This window comes from Schistocerca serialis, chromosome 2, assembly GCF_023864345.2.
Source record: "Schistocerca serialis cubense isolate TAMUIC-IGC-003099 chromosome 2, iqSchSeri2.2, whole genome shotgun sequence".
Taxonomy (NCBI): domain Eukaryota; kingdom Metazoa; phylum Arthropoda; class Insecta; order Orthoptera; family Acrididae; genus Schistocerca; species Schistocerca serialis.
Window position 1 is genome coordinate 1,092,226,082 of NC_064639.1, and position 25,128 is coordinate 1,092,251,209.

At 43.7% G+C, this 25,128-nt stretch overlaps 1 protein-coding gene across 1 annotated transcript in view; it reads right to left on the minus strand.

Moving 5' to 3' along the window:
* Positions 1–24,917, minus strand: part of LOC126456641 (uncharacterized) — a 284,803-nt gene extending 259,886 nt beyond the window's left edge. The window contains exons 1-2 of the mRNA XM_050092385.1: positions 24,855–24,917; positions 24,462–24,743 (exon numbers count right to left, since the gene is read on the minus strand). Coding sequence (XP_049948342.1) covers positions 24,462–24,743; positions 24,855–24,917 — 345 coding nt within the window. The remainder of the gene's footprint in view (positions 1–24,461; positions 24,744–24,854) is intronic.
* Between the last annotated feature and the right edge of the window lie 211 nt (positions 24,918–25,128).

Genomic DNA, 25,128 nt, shown 5'->3' on the forward strand with positions numbered 1-25,128 from the left:
GGTCCGTGCGGCTCCCCACGTCGGAGGTTCGAGTCCTCCCTTGGGCATGGGTGTGTGTGTGTTGTCCATAGGGTAAGTTAGATTAAGTAGTGTGTAGGCTTACGGAACGATGACCTGACCAGTTTGGTCCCATAAGACCTTACCACAAATTTGCAAATTTTTCCAAGAAATCTCGACAATAATGAAATTTTCACTCTGCAGCGGAGTGTGCGCTGATATGAAGCTTCCTGGCACATTAAAACTGTGTGCCGGACCGAGACTCGAACTCGGGACCTTTGCCTTTCGCGGGCAAGTGCTCTACCAACTGAGGTACCCAAGCACGACTCACGACCCGCGGTAGAGCACTTGCCCGTGAAAGGCAAAGGTCCCGATTTCGAGTCTCGGTCCGGCACATAGTTGTAATCTGCCAGTATGTTTCAAATCTCGACTAATTTGTGTCCATGCAATTAATGAAAGAAAAGGTGAGCTGTAGCTTTCTACACGTCTGGAACAGCTGACGCAGGATGCAAAAAATTCTTCAATTACTTCAGAATGTCGGCGACTTCCTTTGACACACTCCAAGGACCGTTGAAAGATACCATTAAGCGCAAAAATACCAGAATTAGAAATTGTTTTCAGCCTGTACTAATGCGCGCAATATCGCTGAGATAAGTGTGGGATAATCGTTTTCAAACTAGTTTTAAAGGTACAGGTATTCATAGATACAGTTCTGTAAGAACATACAAAACACCTGTACTATCAGACCTTTTTTTAAATAAATATACACTTTAATACACAACTTGCTAAAGATGTTGTTGAAGACCGCATTATTCTCATAGTTATGTTAGGGATATGGTTCAAATGGCTCTGAGCAGTATGGGATTTAACACCTTAGGTCATCAGTCCCCTAGAACTTAGAACTACTTAAACCTAACCAACCTAAGGACATCACACACATCAATGCCCGAGGCAGGATTCGAACCTGCGACCGTAGCAGCAGCGCGGTTCCGTACTGAAGCGCCTAGAACCGCTCGGCCAACGTCAATTACGGGGCTGGGAGTTATTCAAGGAGAGAATACCACACACAGGTGGAGGCCTCGGAGGAAACAACGTGAGAAACGTTTTATGTAAATATTTTTTTACTTATGGGTGGCCTTTCTTGGTTGATATTCAGGATATAGGAACATTTCTAACGCAGGACGTCGACAAAAGGACGCGCGGTCTTCGGCGCCTTGCCACGGTTCGCGTGGTCCCCCCCCCTCTCCCTCCCCCCGCTAAGGTTCGAATCGTCCCTCGGGTATGGGTGTGTGTGTTGTCCTTAGCGTAAGTTAGTTTAAGTTAGATTAAGTAGTGTGTAAGCCTAGGGACCGATGACCTGAGCAGTTTGGTTCCATAGAAACTTACCACAAATTTCTACAAAAATAAATTTCGACAACAGATGCCTGACGAATTGGCCGCTTTCTTATTGGAGACAAATATTCCAATACAGAACTTTTTGTCTTCTATTACTGTAACAAGGCTGCAAGTGCAATAAAACTTCTTGAAAAATGTAACATTGTTAAATTTACCAATAATGTTTATATTCCTACAATGAAACATTCATTAATCATAGCCTACCTTGGTTGTTACGATAACACAAAAATAAGTAGGTAAATAAACAATTAATTAAATTAGGAAAAACCTGCAGTGTAAAAATCCTTACCACAACAGAGTGTGAGCCCTACAACTTCTAGAAGCTCTGAATTTATATCAAAAAGTGCGTACTTACCAAAATCATTTCTTTCTCTTTCGTCCAACACATCGATGTCGCTAGGAATTAGCAGGTATACTACACACCAAGCGTTTCCGGTAGCGTCTCGGTCCTCGAATATGTCGAGGGTTTTATCCCAAAACAGAGGCGTTTCTTGAATTAATATAATTAAAATTTTATTAGCTCTATTTAGATTATTCATGTACGCGAAAGAAAAAAAAACAGTTAACAACTGTGTACTCTCATGAAAGCTCAACTGATACTGGACAAAACAATTCTCTACGGTCGAAAACCCGCTGTATGTGTACACGCGCATTTAGTCACGAGCGCCAGTAGTACGGTAAAGCTAACATTGGTCGCATAGCTACTGCCGACGGCAAATTTACCGCTCGTGTTTTTTCCGCTTAATGTGCAAGCTCCAATTTACTTCAGTGTACTACTGCTGGAACGGCAGCAACGATCGATAGACGGCGATAGAACAATCCGTCATGGCTTTGTCGCGACCGAGCACCTTCTTGTTACATTCTGCGTGTCGAGAACACAGATTGAAGCTCAGAGGAAGATGTGGTTCTCTGATTAGTACTACAGACGAAGAAAATTCTGGATTCATGCGTAGATCCAAAGAAACATAAACTGTAGGCTGTATGTTGCTGCCGAGGAGTTGTAACGAGCAGATTCGAAATTCGTAGCTTTTTATAGAACGACTAAACAGTTACACAATGATTTGGCACACTTGATTTCTTGCGTCACAGCGCAGCGTTACTTTTGTTTTGAAAACACAAATGTCTTGAGATTTATGTACATGGACATGTGGTGATGGTGGTTTGCGTTCGTTAAATCATTTGTATGTGAACACAACTGTGTTTACGCGTATCGGAGATTTGTGGCTTTAATTCTACAAAAGGACACACGCTGCTAGGTACACAAGAGAATTTTTCCGTATGATTTAAATTTTTTGTACGTGTGCTCCCACTGACGTACCGGAAATTTTATTTCAAACAATAGATGTATGTACGCTACATACAGGGCACCCATAATTAAAATTCCAATTTCAAAAACGCTGTAGAAAGAGAATTGCTGCTCGGAATGACGCCAAATTTGAACAGCATACTATTGAAGCAAGGGGAAGCGTCATGGAACAAAAGAAAAAAGTTAACGAAAATTTGACCAATAGAAAGAGCTGTAAGCGTGTTAACGTAAATGGGGTCGGCTGAGTGAAATAATACCGGTTGATGTACGTGCGGGTTTTCCGTTGTCCCTATTCCTCTATTCTGCGTATTGACATGTCCATAGTGATGGATATGGACTTCGTCTGTAGGCAGAATGTTACATGGCCATTCGTTTTTCTCTTCCAAGCGAGCAAGAAATTCCAGAGCCAACATCTGTCTTGCTGGCAGTTCAGCAGGAAGCAACTCCTGAAACTGGGTAATTTTTTGTGGATAGCACTGCAGAATGTTTCGTAGGATCTTATGTACCGTGCTCGCAGGTACATCCAACGTTCGGGCAGTTACCCGTGTACTGCATATCTGCATATTTGCACACCACCGCTCAACCCCTCCTGCAATGCTGTGGCTACATCTTCGACAGACGCCGGATCAACTGTTTTGCTCCCTCTGCCACATTGCATTTCAAACGAACCTCTCCTTTCGAATTTTGTAATCATTTTCTCTAGACCGTTAGGAGACATTGGACCAATGCTTTTTTTCATACCGCTGAGTGTCCGGAACTTTTAACAGGGTTACTAGCACGTGATCCTTCATGGAGACAGTTATGATGTTTCTCGGTCACAAACTGAGGAACAGCCTTGTGCCATTCGTTTGTCTGTGTGCATATTCTGAAGCTTAAAGCATCAACTATTGGAGAAATTTTAATTTTTTTTTTTTGGGACGTTTCCCCCTGCGTCAATAATATGCTGTTCAAATTTGACGTCACTCTGAGAGGTGGTTCTGTTTCTTCAGTGTTTTGAAACTAAAACTTTAATTATGGATGCACTACACATGTCATAGATGGCAGTTATAAGAGTCGAAGGGCATGAAAGGGAAGCAGTGATTGGGAAGGGAGTGAGACGTGGTTGTAGCCTCTCCCCGATGTTATTCAATCTGTATATTGAGCAAGCAGTGAAGAAAACAAAAGAAAAATTCGGAGTAGGTATTAAAATCCATGGAGAAGAAATAAAAACTTTGAGGTTCGCCGATGATATTGTAATTCTGTCAGAGACAGCAAAGGACTTGGAAGAGCAGTTGAACGGAATGGAAAGTGTCTTGAAAGGAGGATATAAGATAAACATCAACAAAAGCAAGACGAGGATAATGGAATGTAGTCGAATTAAGTCGGGTGATGCTGAGGGAGTTAGATTAGGAAATGAGACACTTAAAGTAGTAAAGGAGTTTTGCTATTTGGGGAGCAAAATAACTGATGATTGTCGAAGCAGAGAGGATATAAAATGTAGACTGGCAATAGCAAGGAAAGCGTTTCTGAAGAAGAGAAATTTGTTAAAATCGAGTATAGATTTAAGTGTCAGGAAGTCTTCTAATAATTTCCGGGTATGCAGCCGGATCCCGTCGACATTCTGCCACGATATTTCGGCCCAGAGACGTCCGGCCATCATCAGGTGAGATTCGGCATAAATACCGCGACTGCACCTGGGCTCTTCAGTAGTTGTGTACTCACCTGATGATGGCCTGACGTCTCTGGGCCGAAATATCGTGGCAGAATGTCGACGGGATCCGGCTGCATACCCGGAAATTATTAGAAGAATAAATACGCCGGGAAAATTTCAGATGTCAGGAAGTCGTTTCTGAAAGTATTTGTATGGAGTGTAGCCATGTATGGAAGTGAAACGTGGACGATAACTAGTTTGGACAAGAAGAGAACAGAAGCTTTCGAAATGTGGTGCTACAGAATAATGCTGAAGATTAGATGAGGACGTATTGAAGATTAGATGAGGACGTATTGAATAGGATTGGGGAGAAGAGGAGTTTGTGGCACAACTTGACTAGAAGAAGGGATCGGTTGGTAGGACATGTTCTGAGGCATCAAGGGATCACCAGTTTAGTATTGGAGGGAAACGTGGAGGGTAAAAATCGTAGAGGGAGACCAAGAGATGAATACACTAAACAGGTTCAGAAGGATATAGGTTGCAGTAGGTACTGGGAGATGAAGAAGCTTGCACAGGATAGAGTAGCATGGAGAGCTGCATCAAACCAGTCTCAGTGCTGAAGACCACAACAACAACAACATACATGTCATATGAATTCCTTTCCAACTTTACATCACACTTTCTCTATTAAACCCCTCTTGCAGTAGCCTGGAAGATTGCAGTCGAATGAAATGAAATGTTTTCCCCTTCCCCGATAAAGGGGTTGGGGCTGGGTTGTTTGGGGGAAGAGACCAAACAGCGAGGTCATCGGTCTCATCGGATTAGGGAAGAACGCGGAAGGAAGTCGGTTGTGCCCTTTCGAAGGAACCGTCCCGGCAATTGTCTGGAGCGATTTAGGGAAATCACGGAAAACCTAAATCAGGATGGCCGGACGCGGGACTGAACCGTAGTCCTCCAGAATAAAGTTAGTATTCATAATCTAATTGTTCCATTTAAATTAAACCAATATAGACCTGTGTTACAAGACACGACACAACTCAGATCGCTTGGCAACGCAGACTTCGAGTCGCTGGCACGTTGCAAACGATTTACTGAGAAGTCATATACAGTCGCGCCATCCTAGGAGCCGTATGCAGGAAGTGATTCGCAATCGACCGGTGACCAACTGGCATCGCCAGCGGGTTTCCTTTGAGTCGCTCCGGGTGTGGAGGGTTTTAGGATTGGATGAACATTTTTGTGGGTCGCGTGATGTTTTGGAAGAAACACTTTTCGTGGTTTTTCATCTTATTATTCGTTTTCGACAATACTGTTTGTGGGGCTGTAAATGATGAATAACTGTAACCACACGCTGCCAAGCTGGCAACAGTTATAGGTAGCAGTTTTCATATTTTATTGCAAACAATAAGAGTCGTCAGTAGCGACAAACGTTCATGTTCGTTAGTTGTGGCGTTTGCCACTCCCTTGCCTCTTTGGAAAACCACAGTAATCGGTTACATTGGACTCAGGATTCTTTTGCGTTGTAATGGTACTCGCTTACATCTCAGGAGAATTTATAGAACTGTCCTTCGAGTCAAACCAGAAACTTTAATTTTCAGGAAAAGTCTTGAACAGATTTTTCCTTGGTGCTCAGAGAGAATTTCTAATACTGTCAGATTTTGGAATGATAGTTCTTCGGCCACTTTGCTACTTCTTAATTGTGTAATTCATCATTTTGAATACTAGTGTCCATTAAATCAAAAGATCACCCAAGGCTGCAGAACAACGAAAGTGCCTTGCGACGAGCAGTGATGGACGTTACATCACACTTCGAGCTGTTTTGCAGAGGAAGCAGTCACATACACTATCTGATCAAAATTATCCGATCACCTTGAAAGGGGACTGCCCTATTTGCCACGACGATTTTCAGGTAATTTTCGCTATCATTGTGAGTGGGTTGTGAATCTGATAAATGTACTAAACTCTGTAGTATCGATATAATCATATTCTTCGTAAGTCTGTTTTTGAGGTTGAGACCACAGATGTTGGTCAGAGAGGTTACTCAATTTTGAAGAGAGTAGCAGCGCATAGTGTGTGTGGTCAATTTGCTGTGTGCTTAGTTTGCAAAGGTAGGAAGCTGGCCTGCCATGTAGGAGAAAGCAGAACAATGAATTCATAATAATATGTTTTGAGGAAAAATTTTCTGGAAATGAGATAACATGGATTCAAGAATGTCAAATGGGAATTTTTTAAGATAATCCAGTTTTTTTGTATTTTTGTAACTGTATATTTTCTTATTGATAGAACATTGCGTACGGCTGAAGTTTGCGGTATAAATTTTATATTGTAACATATAGTATTGTCTTATAGTTGAAACTAGTGTCAAGGAAAGCACTTGTATACAAGAAAGTCATTAAGAAATATTTTGCTAATTTGTCTAGGTGTGAGAACTTTATGAAAAGGGTGTATTGTTGTCATGGCCTAGAGAAGGATAGTTAAACTTGGGAGTCTTTGTTCTCTTTTATCAGTCGTTAAGATTCGTTCCCAGTGTTCATTTACTTTCATGACTGTCTTTACATCCTCGCATTTCACATCGCGAGTTACGTACTGAAAAGTAATTTTATGAAAAGAGGTAAGATACCGTCGTGCACTGCACATCGCAAGTACGGGAAATGCAACTCGATTTTTTACAGTCTCAGGATATTCTTCGTAGTGAGAGGTTGCAGAGCATACGAGCATTCCGTGAGTACAGGTATGCCAATAGATTTAATTCCCATCAAAATTCATGTCCATTGTAACATACAGTGATTATCAGACTTATCTGTGAAAAAAATATAAATTCAGATGCTTAATACCAGTAGAAGAGCTCAATAAAGTGCTATCGTGTGAAGTTTCAAGCAGTTTTATCAGAGTGTCAGAAGCGTTAATTTTTATCTTCATTTGCTGTGTAATTACAGTAACCGTTCTGGTACAGTGATTACTTACAAGACAAAGATAAAGATTAGCTATATTCAGGGCCAATATTGTAATCTGATTCATTTGTTTTGCTGTCAGGCAGCATATGTAAATTTCGTTGAACACGGATTGCTCCCTCGTAGCCGAATTGTTTGATGTACCTGCTAGGCTGAATTCCGCTTCGTGTAGCGTGAGCTTCACATACTTCCGTTCAAAATTTAGTTTTAACACAGTTCTGACGCACTGATTATTACATCTTTTGATATCAAGATGAATTTTACACATTTCTCAGATACCAACTGGAAAGTTACAAACACGAGTTTAGAAACATTACACTAAACTTCCAACCTCTGTATAATGCGGGATTGGTTACTACATTACTGGTCATTAAAATTGTTACACCACGAAGATGACGTGCTAGAGACACGAAATTTAACCGACAGGAAGAAGATGCTGTGATATGCAAATGATTAGCTTTCAGAGCATTCACACAAGGTTGGCGCCGGTGGCGAAACCTACAACGTGCTGACACTAGGAAAGTTTCCAACCGATTTCTCATACACAAACAGCAGTTGACCGGCGTTGCCTGGTGAAACGTTGTTGTGATGCCTCGTGTAAGGACGAGAAATGCGCACCATCACGTTCCCGACTTTGATAAAGGTCGGATTGTAGCTTGTCGCGATTGCGGTTTGTGGTATCACGACATTGCTGCTAGCGTTGGTCGAGATCCAATGACTGTTAGCAGAATATGGAATCGGTGGGTTCAGGAGGGTAATACGGAACGCCGTGCTGCATCCCAACGGCCTCGTATCACTAGCAGTCGAGATGACAAGCATCTTATCCGCATGGCTGTAACCTATCGTGCAGCCACGTCTCGATCCCTGAGTCAACAGATGGGGACGTTTGCAAGACAACAACCATATGTACGAACAGTTCGACGACGCTTGCAGCAGCATGGACTATCAGCTCGGAGACCATGGCTGCGGTTACGCTTGACGCTGCATCACAGACAAGAGCGCCTGCGATAGTGTACTCAACGACGAACCTGGGTGCACGAATGGCAAAACGTGGTTTTTTCAGATGAATCCAGGTTCTGTTTACAGCATCATGATGGTCGCATCCGTGTTTGGCGACATCGCGGTGAACGCACATTGGAAGCGTGTATTCGTCATCGCCATACTGGCGTATCATCCGGCGTGATGGTATGGGGCGCCCTTGGTTACACGTCTCGGTCACCTCTTGTTCGCATTGACGCCACTTTGAACAGTGGACGTTACATTTCAGATGTGTTACGACCCGTAGCGGTACCCTTCATTCGATCCCTGCGAAACCCTACATTTCAGCAGGGTGATGGACGACCGCATGTTTCAGGTCCTGTACGGGCCTTTCTGCATACAGAAAATGTTCGACTGATGCCCTGGCCAGCACATTCTCCAGAGCTCTCACCAATTGAAAACGTCTGGTCAATGGTGGCCGAACAACTGGCTCGTCATATTACGCCAGTCACTACTCTTGATGAACTGTGGTATCGTATTGAAGCTGCATGGGCAGCTGTACCTGTACACGCCATCCAAGCTCTGTTTGACTCAATGCCCAGGCGTATCAAGGCCGTTATTACGGCCAGAGGTGGTTGTTCTTTGTACTGATTTCTCAGGATCTATGCACCCAAATTGCGTGAAAATGTTATCACATGTCAGTTCTAGTGTAATATATTTGTCCAATGAATACCCGTTTATCATCTGCATTTCTTCTTGGCGTAGCAATTTTAATGGCCAGTAGTGTAGATGTCGCAAGTGGTGGACGTGTTAGTCTAAAAGGAGCAGGGAGTGTGGTGTTGTCAGCAGAGAACATGCATCAGCAGAAGGTGTCGGCAGGAGAGTCAGTGACTTCGAACATGAGCTGGTCGTTGGATGTCACCTGAGTAACAGGTCCACCAGCGCCATTTCAACCTTTCTAAAGTTACCCAAGTCGTCTGTTGGTGAAGCGGAAGAAAAAACCACAGATAAACCAACGCCAGGCAGATCTCGGTACTGACGAACAGGGATTGCGGAAGGTAGTTGTGATAATTCGTATGAAATATGTGGAAGCAATCACTCGTGAGTTTCAATTTGCTACCAGCGATCTAGCTAGCGCAAAGACTGTGCGCAGGGAGATAAAAAGAACGGGGTACGATGGTCGAGCTAAGGGACACTTGTAGTGGTGTGAAAGACACTCCAATTTACAATGGATGACTGGGAACGAGTGATTTGGAGTGATGGCTCACGCTATGTCCTGCGACAATCAGATGGAAAGGGTTTTGTTTGGTGGATGCCTGGAGAACGTTGTCTGCAGTCAAGTACGCTGTAGTCCCCTTATTGCGCTTAAGAAAACGCAAAATGCAGAAAGATATAAAGACATTTTACGGCAGTGTGCACTGCTTACAGTAGAGGAACAGTTCGGAGACGATGACTGCATCAGCATGACATTGCAGCCAGTCATAAAGCACCATCAGTAAGGCAGTGGTTGTGGACAAGGACATATCAGAAATGGACTGGCCTGCCGAGAGTAACGACCTGATCCCGACGGAACACGTTTGGAATGATTTGGAACGTCGACTTCCTTCCGGATCCCAGTGTCCAACAAACCTTCTCTGGTTTCGCGTCCTTGAAGAAGAACGGGCTGTCATTCCTCCATAGACAATTAAGACAGTTCGCTGAAAATTTTCCCAGTTTAGTTCAAGCCGTCATAGAGGCGAAAGGTCGACACACACTGATTGGTGTCCACTAATAGGTGTCCAGATACTTTTGGCCGGCCGGTGTGGCCGAGCGGTTCTAGGCTCTTCAGTCTCGATCCGCGCGACCGCTACGGTCGCAGGTTCGAATCCTTCCTCGGGCATGGATGTGTGTGATGTCTTTAGGATAGTTAGTTTTAAGTAGTTCTAAGTTCTAGGGGACTGATGACCTCAGATGTTAAGTCCCGTAGTGCTCAGAGCTATTTGAACCAGATACATTTGATGAGATAGTGTACAGCGTGTTGAACGTAAATTAACCTTTTCTCAGCCTTGCGTGAAATAAAATACGTGTGGGTAAAAATCCTACACCAAGATAGTAACTTTTCTTTGTTGATTGTTGGTTTCGGCTCATTGACGAGCCATCTTCAAATCAATATAAAATGTTTTTCAGAGTGCGACAATCATTACACATCGTCATATTCTTAGAGCTAAGTCGATCTAAAACGAAAAATCGTTGTTGGTTACGTAAATTGACCAACTACGATATTTCATTTTCGGGCGACTTTGCTCTAAAGGTACGACGATGTGTAATGATTGTCACATACTGAACAACACTTTAGATTGACCTGAACATGGCTCGTCAGTGGGTCGAAACTGGTAGTCAATAAAGAAAATTGGATGGAACACATAGAAAATGCTGTGGGGAAGGCTAACCACAGAATGCCTTTTATTGGCATGACACTTATAAAATGTAATAGATCTACTAAAGAGAAAGCCTACACTACGCTTGTCTGTCCTCTTAGAATACTACTGCGCGGTGTAAGGGGTCCTTACCAGATGGGATTGACGGAAGCATCGGAAAAGGTCAGAAAAGGGCAGCACGTTTTGTTTTACCGCGAAATAGGGGAGAGAGTGTCACTGAAATCATACAGGATTTGGAGGTGGACATCTTTAAAACAAAGGCGTTTTTCGTTGCGACGGAATCTTCTCACGAAATTTCAATCCCCAACTTTCTTCCCCGAATACGAAAATATTTTGTTGACACCGACCTACATAGGGCGAAACGCTCACCATGATAAAATGAGCGAAATCAGAGCTCGCACAGAATGATACACGTGTTCGTTCTTTCCGTGCACTATACGAGATATGGGTAATAGAGAATTGTGAAGGTGGTTCGATGAACCCTCTGTCAAGCACTTAAATGTGTTTTGCAGAGTATCCATGTAGATGTAGATGCAAATGTAGATCCGATCTACAAAATTATAATTAGTCAAGGCACTAAAACTAGTCAGCATAGTTGACTTTTATTGTGTCTATTCACATACTAGAAAATAGTGAATGACACTGCGTCGTTTTTCTCCCTTTTTAATAAGGAAAACGTTTATTCAATGAGGTGGCTAATCAGTAACGTGTCAGGACTGTCAGATTATCATGCACGCTGTCTTGTGTCTGCAACTACATCTACCATAAACAGAGTATTTATTTTTACTTGAGACAAATAAATATCTCGAAAACTAGGCACAGTACGAGATAAATGTTCCAGGTGAAAAGTTAACATTAGTAAAGAGAACACCTGTCTTTGCTGCAGCTGGCCACCTTCTAACCACACCTCTTGCCTGGGCCGGGTCAAATTTTTATTTTCAAATGTAAATCCCCCATTTTTATTGCATACTCGGATTTTATGGCAAAAAATACTTACGGTTTACCAAACTAATGTTCTCCATGCTTGGTAAATATCACTGCAATCGACACATGTCAAGTATGCTTGCTGTTGCAATTAAGAACTGACGAATTTGATTCTACATTTCATTTACGATGTAAATGTAAACCTTTGTGTTCGAACCGTTGATATTTATGTTGGAAATTTACTTCAGTGTTGCAAATATTATTGTGCAGTACAGTATGGTTAGCTGTTTCAGTGTCTGGTTAGAAACAACGTTAAGCGTGATCGAGGAACAACAGTGTGGATATAATAGTCCTCTTGCTTTTTGCCTTTGAGCGCTACAGTCTGGAACCGCGCGGCCGCTACGGTCGCAGGTTCGAATCCTGCCTCGGGCATGGATGTGTGTGATGTCCTTAGGTTAGTTAGGTTTAAGTAGTTCTAGGGGACTGATGACCTTAGAAGTTAAGTCCCATAGTGCTCAGAGCCATTTGATCCATTTTGCCTTTGAGGTACTTGATTTCTGTGACTCCCCTTGCCTCCCACCATTAGGGTGCTTGATTTCGGTGAATATCCAGGGCACGTGTGACTGTCAATATCAGTTCATGGTCATTTCACCTTATTACGAGGGTGGTTTGAAAAGTTCTCGGAACGGAATAGAAAAAATGTACTTACATCACTGATACTTCTTTTATTTTTCAATATAGTCTCCTTGTAGATTAATGCACTCGGACCAACGATGTTCCAGTGCCTTGATCCCATCTCGAAAATGAGTTTCCTCCAGGCCTGCAAAATAGATGTCATCTCCAGCTATCAATTCTTCGTTTGAAGTGAATCTTCGTCCACCAAGAAACATTTTCAGTTTTGGGAAGAAATTGGAGTCTGACGGAGCCATATCAGGTGAACAAGGCGGATGTGGCAACAATTCATACCTTAGTTTGTGTAATTTTGCTATGGCGACGACACGTGTGTGCGGGCGCTCATTGTCGTGGTGGAAGATGACTTTCTTCCCTGCTAAACCTGGCCTCTTCTCGCGTATCTTTTGTTGTAATTTGTCCAAGACGTTAGCATAGTATTCTCCAATAATTGTTTTCACAGTGGGGAGATAATCTACAAACAGAATCCCCTTCGCATCCCAGAACACTGATGCCATGGCCGGCCGGAGTGGCCGAGCGGTTAAAGGCGCTACAGTCTGGAACCGCACGACCGCTATGGTCGCAGGTTCGAATCCTGCCTCGGGCATGGATGTGTGTGATGTCCTTAGGTTAGTTAGGTTTAAGTAGTTCTAAGTTCTAGGGGACTTATGACCACAGCAGTTGAGTCCCATAGTGCTCAGAGCCATTTGAACCATTTGATGCCATGATCTTAACCGCCGAAGAAATTGTCTTTGCTTCTTTGGTGGCGGAGAATCAGCATGTTTCCACTGCTCTGACTGTTGTTTTGTCGCTGGGGTATAGTAGCGCACCCAAGTTTCATCTGTGGTTACAAACCGGCGCAAGAAACCTTGTTCGTTTCTCCTAAAACGGGCCAAACATTGTTCCGATATGCCCATTCTCATGTGTTTTTCATCCAGCGACAAGAGTCGCGGCACCCATCTTGCAGATAATTTTTTCATTTCTAATTCTTCAGTTAAAATGTGATATACCCTTTCAGATGACATCTGGCAAGCGTGAGCAATTTCCTGCACTTTCAATCGGCGATCCTCCATGACCATTTTGTGCACTTTTGCAAAGATTCCTGGAGTAGTGACACATCTTGGCCGACCACTGCGCGGATCATCATCTAAGCTGCCCTGACCAAATTTAAATTCATTTGTCTCCTTGGCAACAATTGAATATGAAGGAGCAGAGTCCCCCAGTGTATTCTGGAAATCGGCATGAATGTCCTTTGCTTTCAAACCTTTCTTTACGAAGTACTTAATCACTGCTCGAATCTCGATTTTTTTCCATCTTCGTAAACCACTACGCGGGAACAACAACAGAGCCACGTCACCGCCACACCTCTCTTCCAAGTGCACTGACGTGGCACGTGTTTACAGGCAACATTCAAATGAATATCATGAGAACAACTCGTTGCGCTAGCGCTGACCTCTGGTCGTGATTACGAGAACTTTTCAAACCACCCTCGTACAGTGGCTGTGGTTTGCATTCCGCAGGTAGCCACGAAGCGGCCAGAGCGAGAGTTAACGGCAGTTGGCTGGAAACGCACCAAAATCAGTCACCCTAATGGTGGGGTTCCAGGACGGCCACAGGAATCAAGTATTCCGATGATTTGGGGACTGAACGCAATCAACCTCGTAAGGAACAGAAGACTAAATTACCACACAAGTAGCCAATTTGCCAGAAATGTCACGTATAGCCATTTTATTTGTAGTGTACAATCAATCTGCAACACTAAAGTAAATCTCGAACATAAATGTCAACCGTTCGAACGCAAAGGTTTACACTTACATGGTAAATGAAATGTAGAATCAAATGCGTCGGTTCAGTAAGTGCAAAAACAGGCACACTTGACGCTTGTCGATTACTGCGCTATCTACCACTAATGGGAAACAATGGTTTGAGAAAAGCGTAAGTAGTTTTTGGCGTAGTATTCGAATATGCAATAAAAATGGGGGTTCCCCGTTTGAAAACAGTACGTTGACCCCGCTCACGCAGGAGGGGTGGCTAGGGGTTGGCCAATTTTAGCACACATACGTTCCCTTTACTAATATTAACTTTTCACCTAAAACTTCTATTTTCTGCTATGAGTAAGGTTGTGCCAAGTTAAAACAAATATTATGTACACTCCGCAAGCCACTGTACCAATATTATCGATTTTCTTTCCTGTTCTACTCGAGTATTCAGCAAAGGAAAAAAAAACGGTCTACGTACCTCTGAGTGCGCACTTATGTCTCTTATACCTATGCAAGATATACGATGGTGGCACCACGATGGTCGCGCACTCTTCTTTGGCTGTTTGCCGAGCAGGGTTTCGCGAGAACTACATCGTGCTTCTTCCAAAGCCTCCCATTTATGTTCTTCAAGCATTTCTCTCACCCCTTCGCAAGGGCTACACCGACCCATTACGACCCTGGCAGCGCTTCCCTGAATTCCTCTGATGCGTGTTTTCGTACGCTCTTGCTAAGGACTCCAAGTAGAGGCACAATGCTCTGTAATTGGTCGCACTAGCTACTGAACTTCGCCAGACCACATATTGTTTGCGCCATGTTTCTCACAAGGGAACCTCCCCATCGCACCCCCCCGCCCCCCTCAGATTTAGTTATAAGTTGGCTCAGTGGATAGGCCTTGAAAAACTGAACACAGATCAATCGGGAAAACAGGAAGAAGTTGTGTGGAACCGTGAAAAAAATTAGTAAAATATACAAACTGAGTAGTCCATGTGCAAGATAGGCAACTTCAAGGCAAAAGTGAGCTCAGGAGCGCCGTGGTCCCGTGTTTAGCGTGAGTAGCTACAGAACGAGAGGTCCTTGGTTCAAGTCTTCCCTCAACTGAAACTTTTACTTTCTTTATTTTCGCAAAGTTATGATCTGTCCGTTCGTTCATTGACGTCTCTGTTCACTGCAATAAGTTTAGTGTCTGTGTTTTGCGACCGCACCGCAAAACCGTGCGATTATTAGACGAAATGACGTGCCTCTCCAATGGGAACCTAAAACATTTCATTGCAAGGTCATAGGTCAACCGATTCCTCCACAGGAAAACACATCTGATATATTCTATACGATACCGGTGACGGCATGTGCGTCACATGACAGTAATATGTTGTCGACCCACCTAACTTGTACACTTGGCGAATGGGTATAAAGATTCTTCTACCTTGCCCGATTTACGTTTTCTTGTGGATGTGATAATCACTCCCAAAAAAGTGATGAAAACATAAGAGTTTGTCACATAAACTGAAAATAAAAAATTAAAGTTGTCACTTGAGGGAAGACTTGAACCAAGGACCTCTCGTTCCACATCTGCTTACGCTAACCACGGGACCACTGTGCACGTGGAATAATATTGTCCTTGATGTTGCATATCTTGCACATGGACTACTCAGTTTGTATATTTTGCTAATTTCTTCATAGTTCCACACAACTTCTTCCTGTTTTCTCGATTGATCTGTGTTCAGTTTTTCAAGGCCTATCCACTGTGCCAACGTATAACCAAATCTGAGGGGGGTGCGATGGGGAGGTTCCCTTGTCAGCACTCTGCTAAGTATCCGCCTCCTCTCCCTTGTAGCGCCCCCAAATATTTCATTGAAATAAACGTTTAAAATTATGAAGCCGCGTGCGGAACAAGCTTCAACGTCGTTTACACACTGAAGCGCCAAAGAACTGGTATAGGCTTGCGTATTTAAATACAGAGATATGTAAACAGAATACGGCGCTGCGGTCGGCATCGCCTATATGACAGTTGTTGGATCGGGTACAGCTGCTGCAATGGCAAGTTATCAAGATTTGAGTGAGTTTGAACGTGGTGTTTCCCGTACGAGCGTTTCACGATTGTACCGCGAATATCATGAATCCGGTAAAACATCAAATCTCCGACATCGCTGCGGTCGGAAAAAGATTCTGCAAGAACGGCACCAACAACGACTGGAGAGGATCGTTCAGCGTGACAAAGGTGCAACCAACCCTTCTGCAAACTGCTGCAGATTTCACTGCTGGGCCATCAACAAGTGTCAGCGTGCGAACTATCATCGGTGTGGGCTTTCGGAACCGAAGGCCCACAGGTGTACCCTTGATGACTACACCACATAAAGCTTTACGTCTCGCCTGGGCCCGTCAACGCCGACATTGGACTGTTTGTGACCGGAATCACGTTGCCTAGTCGGATGTCTCGTTTCAAATTGCATTGAGTGGATGGACGAGTACGGGTATGGAGACAACCTCATGAAACCATGAACCCTGCATGTCAGCAGGGGACTGTTCAAGCTGATGGAGGCTCTGTAATGATATGGGGCGTGTGCAGTTGGAGTGATTTGGAACCGATGATACGTCTGGATACGATTCCGACAGATGACACGCACGTAAGCATCCTGTGTAATCACCTGCATCCATTCATGTCCATTGTGCATTCCGACGGACTTTGGCAATTCCAGCAGGACAATGCGACGCCCAAGACGTCCAGAATTGCTAAAGAGTGCCTCCAGGAACACTCTTCTGAGTTTAAACACTTCCGCTGCCCACCAAATTCCCGAGACATGAACATTATTGAATATATCTGGGATGCCTTGCAACGTGCTGTTCAGAAGAGACCTCCACCCCATCGTACTCTTACAGATTTGTGGACAGCCCTGCAGGATTCATGGTGTCAATTCCCTCCTGCACTACTTCAGACATTACTCGAGTATTGCGGTACTTCTTCGTGCTCGGGGGCGGTGGGGGGGGGGGGGCATACACAGTATTAGGCACGTGTACCAGCGTATTTGGCTCTTCAGTGTATGCCAATAAAAAAAAAACTTAAGTCCATTCGAACAGGCACGAAAGCGCCAACGGTACCCACCGAACGCCGTGTCATTCTCAGCTCATAGGCGTCGCAAGTTGCGGATAAAGAAGGGCATGGGGTCAACACAAAAATGGTTCAAATGGCTCTGAGCACTATGGGACTTCACATCGGAGGTCATCAGTCCCCTAGAACTTAGAACTACTTAAACCTAACTAACCTAAGGACGACTGGAAACCAACAGTTCTCTGGCTCTGAAGTAGGAGTCAACAATATAACAAAACAAACTGCAGACACTTCTGAATCTGATCCTTCAAGTACGGGGGAACTTAACACTTAAAATCAGATGGATTCAATTAAAATGAAAGTTAATAAGATTGTAGCAACCGTCGCGCGGTTCTGGACTGAAGCGCCTAGAACTGCTCGGCCACCAACGGCCGGCGGGTCAGCACACTTCTCTCCCGGCTGCTGTCAGTGCATCAGATCGAGTAGGTCCTTCATTGGTCTCATAGGGGCTGAGAGCAGCCCGCTGACCAACAGCGCTCGGTGGAGCTGGACGGTTACCAATCCAAGCACTAGCCGAGCCCGACACCGCTTCGCTGCTGTTATCCCACGGGAATTACTGTTACCACTGCAGCAAAGCTGTTGGCGATATAACAACTAATATAAAGTTAAAATCGCTAAGCGAACTAAATCATCACTTGCCTCAAGCCAGACGAATAACTGTCGGGCTTTGGAAGTGTTCTGTTTTTCAGAATATTTCTCAGCCTACGTCGTTTGGTGCTGGGATATATCAGTAATCCGTTTCTAGGAGAGCTTTGTTAACAATGTAAAGCAACGACTCTCTATCGACAATATTGTGTCGCAAATTTATAAAAATGCGCAGCAGAACAAAGAGGAACAAAAGGCGTAAATAAAAAGTGCCAATTCGTAATACGTGAAATATTGTTTAATAAAGTACAACTCCAACGATGGAATTCTTGAAATGTGTGAAATTTACATTATTTTAACTGTCGTCTATTACGTGTTTTAATAATATTCCACGATGATTTTTCATACGTGATTTGTACTTGCCATACGCTAAATAAAATAAATAAATTCCACGATCATGCACTCATAATTCATAGCATTATTATTTTCTATTATTTTCTGTTGAATGCTGCTACTAACCCTTGAATTCCCATCCCCCCCTACCCGCAAAATTGGTAGCTTAGTGTTGCGGGGCACCTCACAGCTAGGGCCTCGCAGCTATTCGCGATAACAATTATGCAAAAAATAGTGAGCTAACGCAAATTCGGCTGTCTTCAAAAATATCGTGAAAATTTGCGTTTCCCTCGTTCCCATGTATGAATGTCATTGATCTGAGAGCAGCAGTTTACTTATGTTGGTAACTGATAGTTACTGAACATTAAAACATTGAATTTACAGTTTTTTCTCTCACCGTTGACGTACGTGTATAATTTTAAAATGAGAGTTCATTTCCAGGGTAAAGAAATATGGCTCTAGATGTGCTGTCAAAGGAAAACATGCTACTTACAATACACTGTATTCTGGTAATAATTGTACTAGCCTGATAAAACTATTAACTCTTTTCTAAGTTAAAAGAGCCGTAAGATTGTTTCTTTATTGAGGGAACAGTAATTTTCGGTAACGAAACCAGCAAGCCTTTCAGAAATGTAAAACGGCAGATCCTCAGGCAAAGGTGAAGGGAATTCCGAAACGCACGGAATTACGCATTCAAACTTCACAACCATAGGTTCTTCTTTTGCCCATAGGATCATAATAACGAACTCCATTAATGTTGACATGGCACAGAAACTATTGGGTGCATCTACAGTGGCAGGTCTCAGCCATGTGGATATACTTTAATGATCGTTTCACAAATTAGTGCAAAAGGAGCTTTAAATGCGAACATTTTTGTTCACGCTTTACTGTGACTGTTGTCGAGCGGGGTGGCCGGGCGGTTTGAGGCGCCATGTCACGGATTGCGCGGCCCCTCCCGTCGGAGGTTCGAGTCCTCCCTCGGGCATGGGCGTGTGTGTGTGTTGTTCTTACCATAAGCTAGTTTAAGTAGTGTGTAAGTCTAGGGACCGATGACCTCAGCAGTTTGGTCCCTTATGAATTCACACACACACACACACACACGCACACACACATTATGACTTATTGATATCGAATAAAACAACAGTTTACCGTTCCCAATCACTGGAGGTAGTTTTACTTTTATTTTTACTGTCGTATTTACACAGAGTGCCCCACATAAAACCGGTACTCGCGGACCAATTAAATCTAGTCGAATTGCTTATGAAGTGGCAACATTACCTAGAAATGCCGATGCTCACCAGTTCCAGCATCTCCTATAAACAGGTAACTACATATTTTTAACATTACTACTGTCCATTCCTTTTTAGTTAGTTCATTGTTACTTGAATCTCGGGTCTGAAGTGTACCGGTTTCATGTGGGATACCATGTATTTTCGTACACCCTTTGAGTCACAGCCCTCCACAAAACAATGAGCCATGTACTTAAAAAGTGTTTTATTTTGTTTTTCTCTAACAGCCATTCACAGTCGTTAACACAAGTCTATGCCACATTAGTCGACATAAATGAACCTGATGATGGACGTTTAAGCATCCGAAATGCGTCTTGGATGTGAATAAATAGCGACTGATAACAGTAAACTTCTGGCCAGATGCTTTTACACTAGATTTGAGCTTTGAAGGATCAGCGGAATAGTGTCCTAGAACAGAACTTTGTGAAAACTTTTGTGAGTGTATCGTTGCACAGTCATTTTTTTCTTTAATTTATTAAGTTGGTGATTAATTCGTAGCGTTTTTGCTTTGCACGTTGGTATTCCGGTTGCTATGGGTTTATTTATGGATTGTCATTTTTTGTTTCTAGTTCACTGTTGCTAATTTCAATTTAGATATCGTCGTTCTGTCATTTGGAGATAGTGAGTGGAGCTGAGGGCGCTATAAAATGGAGTGCCAAGTGGAGAAATGAAACACTTGCCGACATATTCTTCAGTTTGAGTTCAGCAGGGGGTGACAACAGTGGAGGCAGACAAAAAACATCTGCGACTTGTATGGGAATAATGCCATTCGACAGAGCAAGGCAAGAAAATGGTTTTCTCGTTTTAAAGAGAATTGTTTTACATTAGTGACTCGTCACGTTCAGGAGGACCTTGGGGGTTTGATGTAGATCTTTTAACCACATTAATCGACAATGGTCCACGTCGTTGTACTTGAGAACTGGCAGATGTGAAGAAGTGTGGTTATTCTACCAGCGTGCAACATTTACATGCAATGGGGAAGGTTCAAAAATCGAGCGAATGGGTACCGCATGTTCTAAGCCAAAATCTTGCTCGTGAATGACACCGATGATACCTATCCTGCATCATTACTAGTGACGAGAAACAACATTTTTATGCTGACAGAAGGAAAAGAAAGGAATGGCTGAGCCCAAACAAAGTGTTAAGTCCCCGTACAAGGACCTGAGCGCGTCTACAAAAGATAATTTTATAAGTGTGAAAAAGTACCACCACAGCTTTATCTTGAGACTCTTTTTATTCTATCATACGACTAGTTTCGGCAGCATATTACCGCCATCCTGAGGCCTCACCACTACCAAAAGAGTATTTGATTTCCTTGGCGCATTTACTGTGGGGTCCACTAGCACACGTGGTTTAGGTTACATCAGGAGTCTATATTCGATACAGTGTTGTCTCCAATGCAATCACATGTCCCTAACGTGCCCGCAAAGAGCTCTGACGAAACTGACAAGAAACACTATACGCGAGTTGTGTTTGGAAGTCATTCCGCACGCACCTTATTCACATGATCTTGCGCCCTCAGATTTCCACCGTTTTCACTCTCTGTCGAACTTTCTTTCCGGATGAAAATGCGCTCCGAACAGGCTTGACGAGATCTTTGCCTCAAAACAACGTGACTTCTATTGTCGTGGAATCGTAAAGTTATCCTGCCGTCGACAGACTGTTGTAAATAGTGAAGGAGAATATGTTATTGATGATTAAGATCTCTGTTATGTGTATCTGCTGTGGTCATTAAACTTACAGAGAAGCGCTACGAACTTATACACCAACCCAATACACAGAGGGGTCCAAAAAAATGTATCCACTGTTTAAAAGTCCATAACTGGCTAACTAATTGACGGAGCTGTCTCATCTTTGGTAATGTAATAGTTCCGGCAATCGCCACACAAGCGTTGTATTGCGTTGTTTTGTTTTGTCGGATGACAGTCGCCAGATAGTCAGTGTTTTGTTCTTAGTTGCACCTAGTTACTCGAGTAAACAGGACGGGCGCAAGGCTTACTTTCGATGAAAGGAAGTCAGTTCTGAAGTAGTATTTTAAGCACGAAAACATTAATGAGGTTCAACGGCAATGGCGAAATGAGTATCATACAGAGTCACCGACACGTTTAACGATTCGTCGCATTCGAGACAAATTTGAAGCGGAAGGCTGTGTTAAAGATATACACAAACAACGATCTGGACGACCTGTAACAGTAAGAAGTCCAGCTAACTCCCGTCGTGTGTTACAACAATTCACTCGCTCACCACAGAAGTCTGTGAGACAGTGTGCCCGTGAAACTGGAGTGAGTCGCTCAAGTGTTCGGCGAATTTTGAAGGCAGCAACGTGGAAGTGCTACATCCCACAACTGCTACAAGCAATGAACGAGGACGACCCAGATCGTAGAATGGAGTACTGTGAGTGGTTTACTAACATGGTGCGCAACGATGAAGAGTTTGCAGAGATGATTGTGTGGTCTGATGAGGCACAGTTCAAACTCAATGGTACAGAAAATCGCCACAGTTGCGTCTACTGGGCCGCCGAAAATCCGAACGTCCATGTAGACAAAGCCGCGAATTTGCCAGAAGTAAATGTGTGGTGTGGGTTATCTTACCGGGGCTTGATTGGGCCGTTCTTCTTTGACGGCACAGTTACCGGTGAGGTGAACCTTCAGAAGCCTCAGACATCCATTTTACCTGCCATCCGACACTTGTATGGACACGGAAGAGTTTACTTTCAACAAGATGGTGCCCAGCCCACTACCAAAATCGTGTTAAGGCGTATCTCGACGAAAATCTAGCAGGAAGATGGATACGCCGTAGAGCTGCTGGAGCATCCACCACGTTCCCCAGACCTAACTCCTCTGGACTTTTATCTAAGGAGAACACTAAAGGTCGTCGTTTACCGACTAAAGCCACGCACATTGGATGAACTTCGAGAATCCATCGTACATTAATGTGCAAATATCCAGCTGAACACGTTCCAGTCAGTAGTTCGTGCTGCAGTTCGGCGGCATTGTTTGTGTGTGGATGTTAATGGTGACTATTTCGAACACCTACAGTGATATCTTTAAGTTGGACTTTACGCTACACTTTCACCAAAAATGAGACAACTCCGTCAATTAGTTCGCAGGTTATGGACTTTTAAACAGTGGATAAATTTTTTTGGACCCGTCTGTATTTAGTGCGTTTAACGTTTCGATCAATAGTCTAAACAAATGTGAATTGTGATATCAAAAATTTCATGTAACTGATAGGCTTATTTTCATTTTGAACGTAATACTGAAAAACAATAAATTAAGGCGAAAATAAGGAACTGGCGAAAAATAACATCAAAATTGACAAAAAAATAATGGCAAAAACGACACCAAGAATGAACAAAAAATAACCTAAGTTGCGCATAAAGTAATAATTTTTTTATAATAATTCCAATCCCAAAGAAAGCAGGTGTTGACAGATGTGAAAATTACCGAACTATCAGTTTAATAAGTCACAGCTGCAAAATACTAACGCGAATTCTTTACAGACGAATAGAAAAACTGGTAGAAACCGACCTCGGGGAACATCAGTTTACATTCCGTAGAAATCTTGGAATACGTGAGGCAATACTGGCTTTACGACTAATCTTAGAAGAAAGATTCAGGAAAGGCAAACCTACGTTTCTAGCATTTGTAGACTTAGAGAAAGCTTTTGACAATGTTGAGTGGAATACTCTCTTTCAAATTCCAAAGGTGGCAGGGGTAAAACACAGGGAGCGAAAGGCTATTCACAATTTGTACAGAAAGCAGATGGCAGTTATAAGAGTCGAGGGACATGAAAGGGAAGCAGAGGTTGGGAAGGGAGTGAGACAGGGTTGTAGCCTCTCTCCGATGCTATTCAATCTACATATTGAGGAAGCAGTAAAGGAAACAAAAGAAGAGTTCGGAGTAGGTATTAAAATCCATGGAGAAGAAATAAAAACTTTGAGGTTCGCCAGTGACATTGTAATTCTATCAGAGACAGCAAAGGATCTGGAAGAGCAATTGAACGGAATGGACAGTGTCTTGAAAGGAGGATATAAGATGAACATCAACAAAAGCAAAACGAGGATAATGGAACGTAGTCGAATTAAGTCGGGTGATGCTGAGGGAATTAGATTAAGAAACGAGGCACTTAAAGTAGTAAAGGAGTTTTGCTATTTGGGGAGCAAAATAACTGATGGTGGTCGAAGTAGAGAGGATATAACATGTAGACTGGTGAGGGCAAGGAAAGCGTTTCTGAAGAAGAAAAATTTGTTAACATCGAGTATAGACTTAAGTGTCAGGTAGTCGTTTTTGAAAGTATTTGTATGGAGTGTAGCCATGTATGGAAGTGAAACATGGACGATAAATAGTTTGGACGAGAAGAGAATAGAAGCTTTCGAAATGTGGTGCTACAGAAGAATGCTGAAGATTAGATGGGCCGATCACGTAACTAATGATGAGGTGTTGAATAGAATTGGGGAGAAGAGGAATTTGTGGCATAACTTGACTAGAAGAAGGGATCGGTTGGTAGGGCGGATTCTGAGGCGTCAAGGGATCACCAATTTAGTACTGGAGGGCAGCGTGGAGGGTAAAAATCGTAGAGGGAGACCAAGAGATGAATACACTAAGCAGATTCAGAAGGATGTAGGTTGCAGTAGGTACTGGGAGATGAAGAAGCTTGCACGGGGTAGAGTAGCATGGATAGCTGCATCAAACCAGTCTCAAGACTGAAGACCACAACAACAACAACGTTTCGTTCAGTAATCTAAATAAATGTGATCTGTGATATCAATAAATTTCATGCAACTGATAGGCTTATTTTCATTTGAACGTAACACTGAAAAACTATAAATTAAGGGGAAAATAAGGAACTGGCGAAAAATAACATGAAAATCGACAAAAAAAAATAATGGCAAAAAAGACACCAGAAATGTACAAAAAATAACCTAAGGTGTCCATAAAGTAATATATTTTTTTCCTGTTCCTATTCGCATTATGTGCTGCGTGTGCGGCACGGGCTTTGGAAACGGCGGCGGCGGCGGGCAGACGCCGGTGGCGCCAGTAGGGGTTGCGTGGCGCCAGTACTCACCCCCTCCTGCCGCGCATGCGCACGTGGCCGGCCATGTGCTCGGCGCGCCTTCCTTCTCCTCCTCTTCTCCTCGCGTTGCGCGAAACACGGCCGCTGCCGGCGCCTGGAGTCCCCGTTGGCGGCGCGCGCTTTGCCTCGCGACCGATCGAGAGCCGGCGCGATCCGGCACCGACGACTTGCTTCGCAGAGAAAGGCGAATAAAGTGAGAAAGCTCCGCGAGGAGGGCAATCGTAGCGACTCGGCCTGCCGGCGTCCGCGAGGAGAACACGGCGCGTTAGTATGCTAATGAGGCGGCGGCTGGGCGGGGGCTCGACGGTTTGCTGCACACTGCCGGTGGTCGCCAGACCTGCCGAATCACGGCCGCATCGCAAGGACACCGCCTCCCGGGGAAACGGGGCCCGTCTGCCGAAAAGCCGGCGCGCTCGTCTGCGATGACACTTTTTTTTCACTATTCATTCCCGCCACTTAGTGAGGCGGGCGGCTTGTTTGGAGGTGTTGTAGTGTGCCCTTTGCTGGCAAGGTCGTCTGTCATGACGCGTCGTCTGTTTATTCTTTAATTAATAGTCTATCTCACCAATACTCCCCCCCCCCCCCTCCACCCGGGCGGAGACGTGCATGCTCTATGACCCTGAGAGTTATGCAAACAGGAACACAAACTCTCGACGCA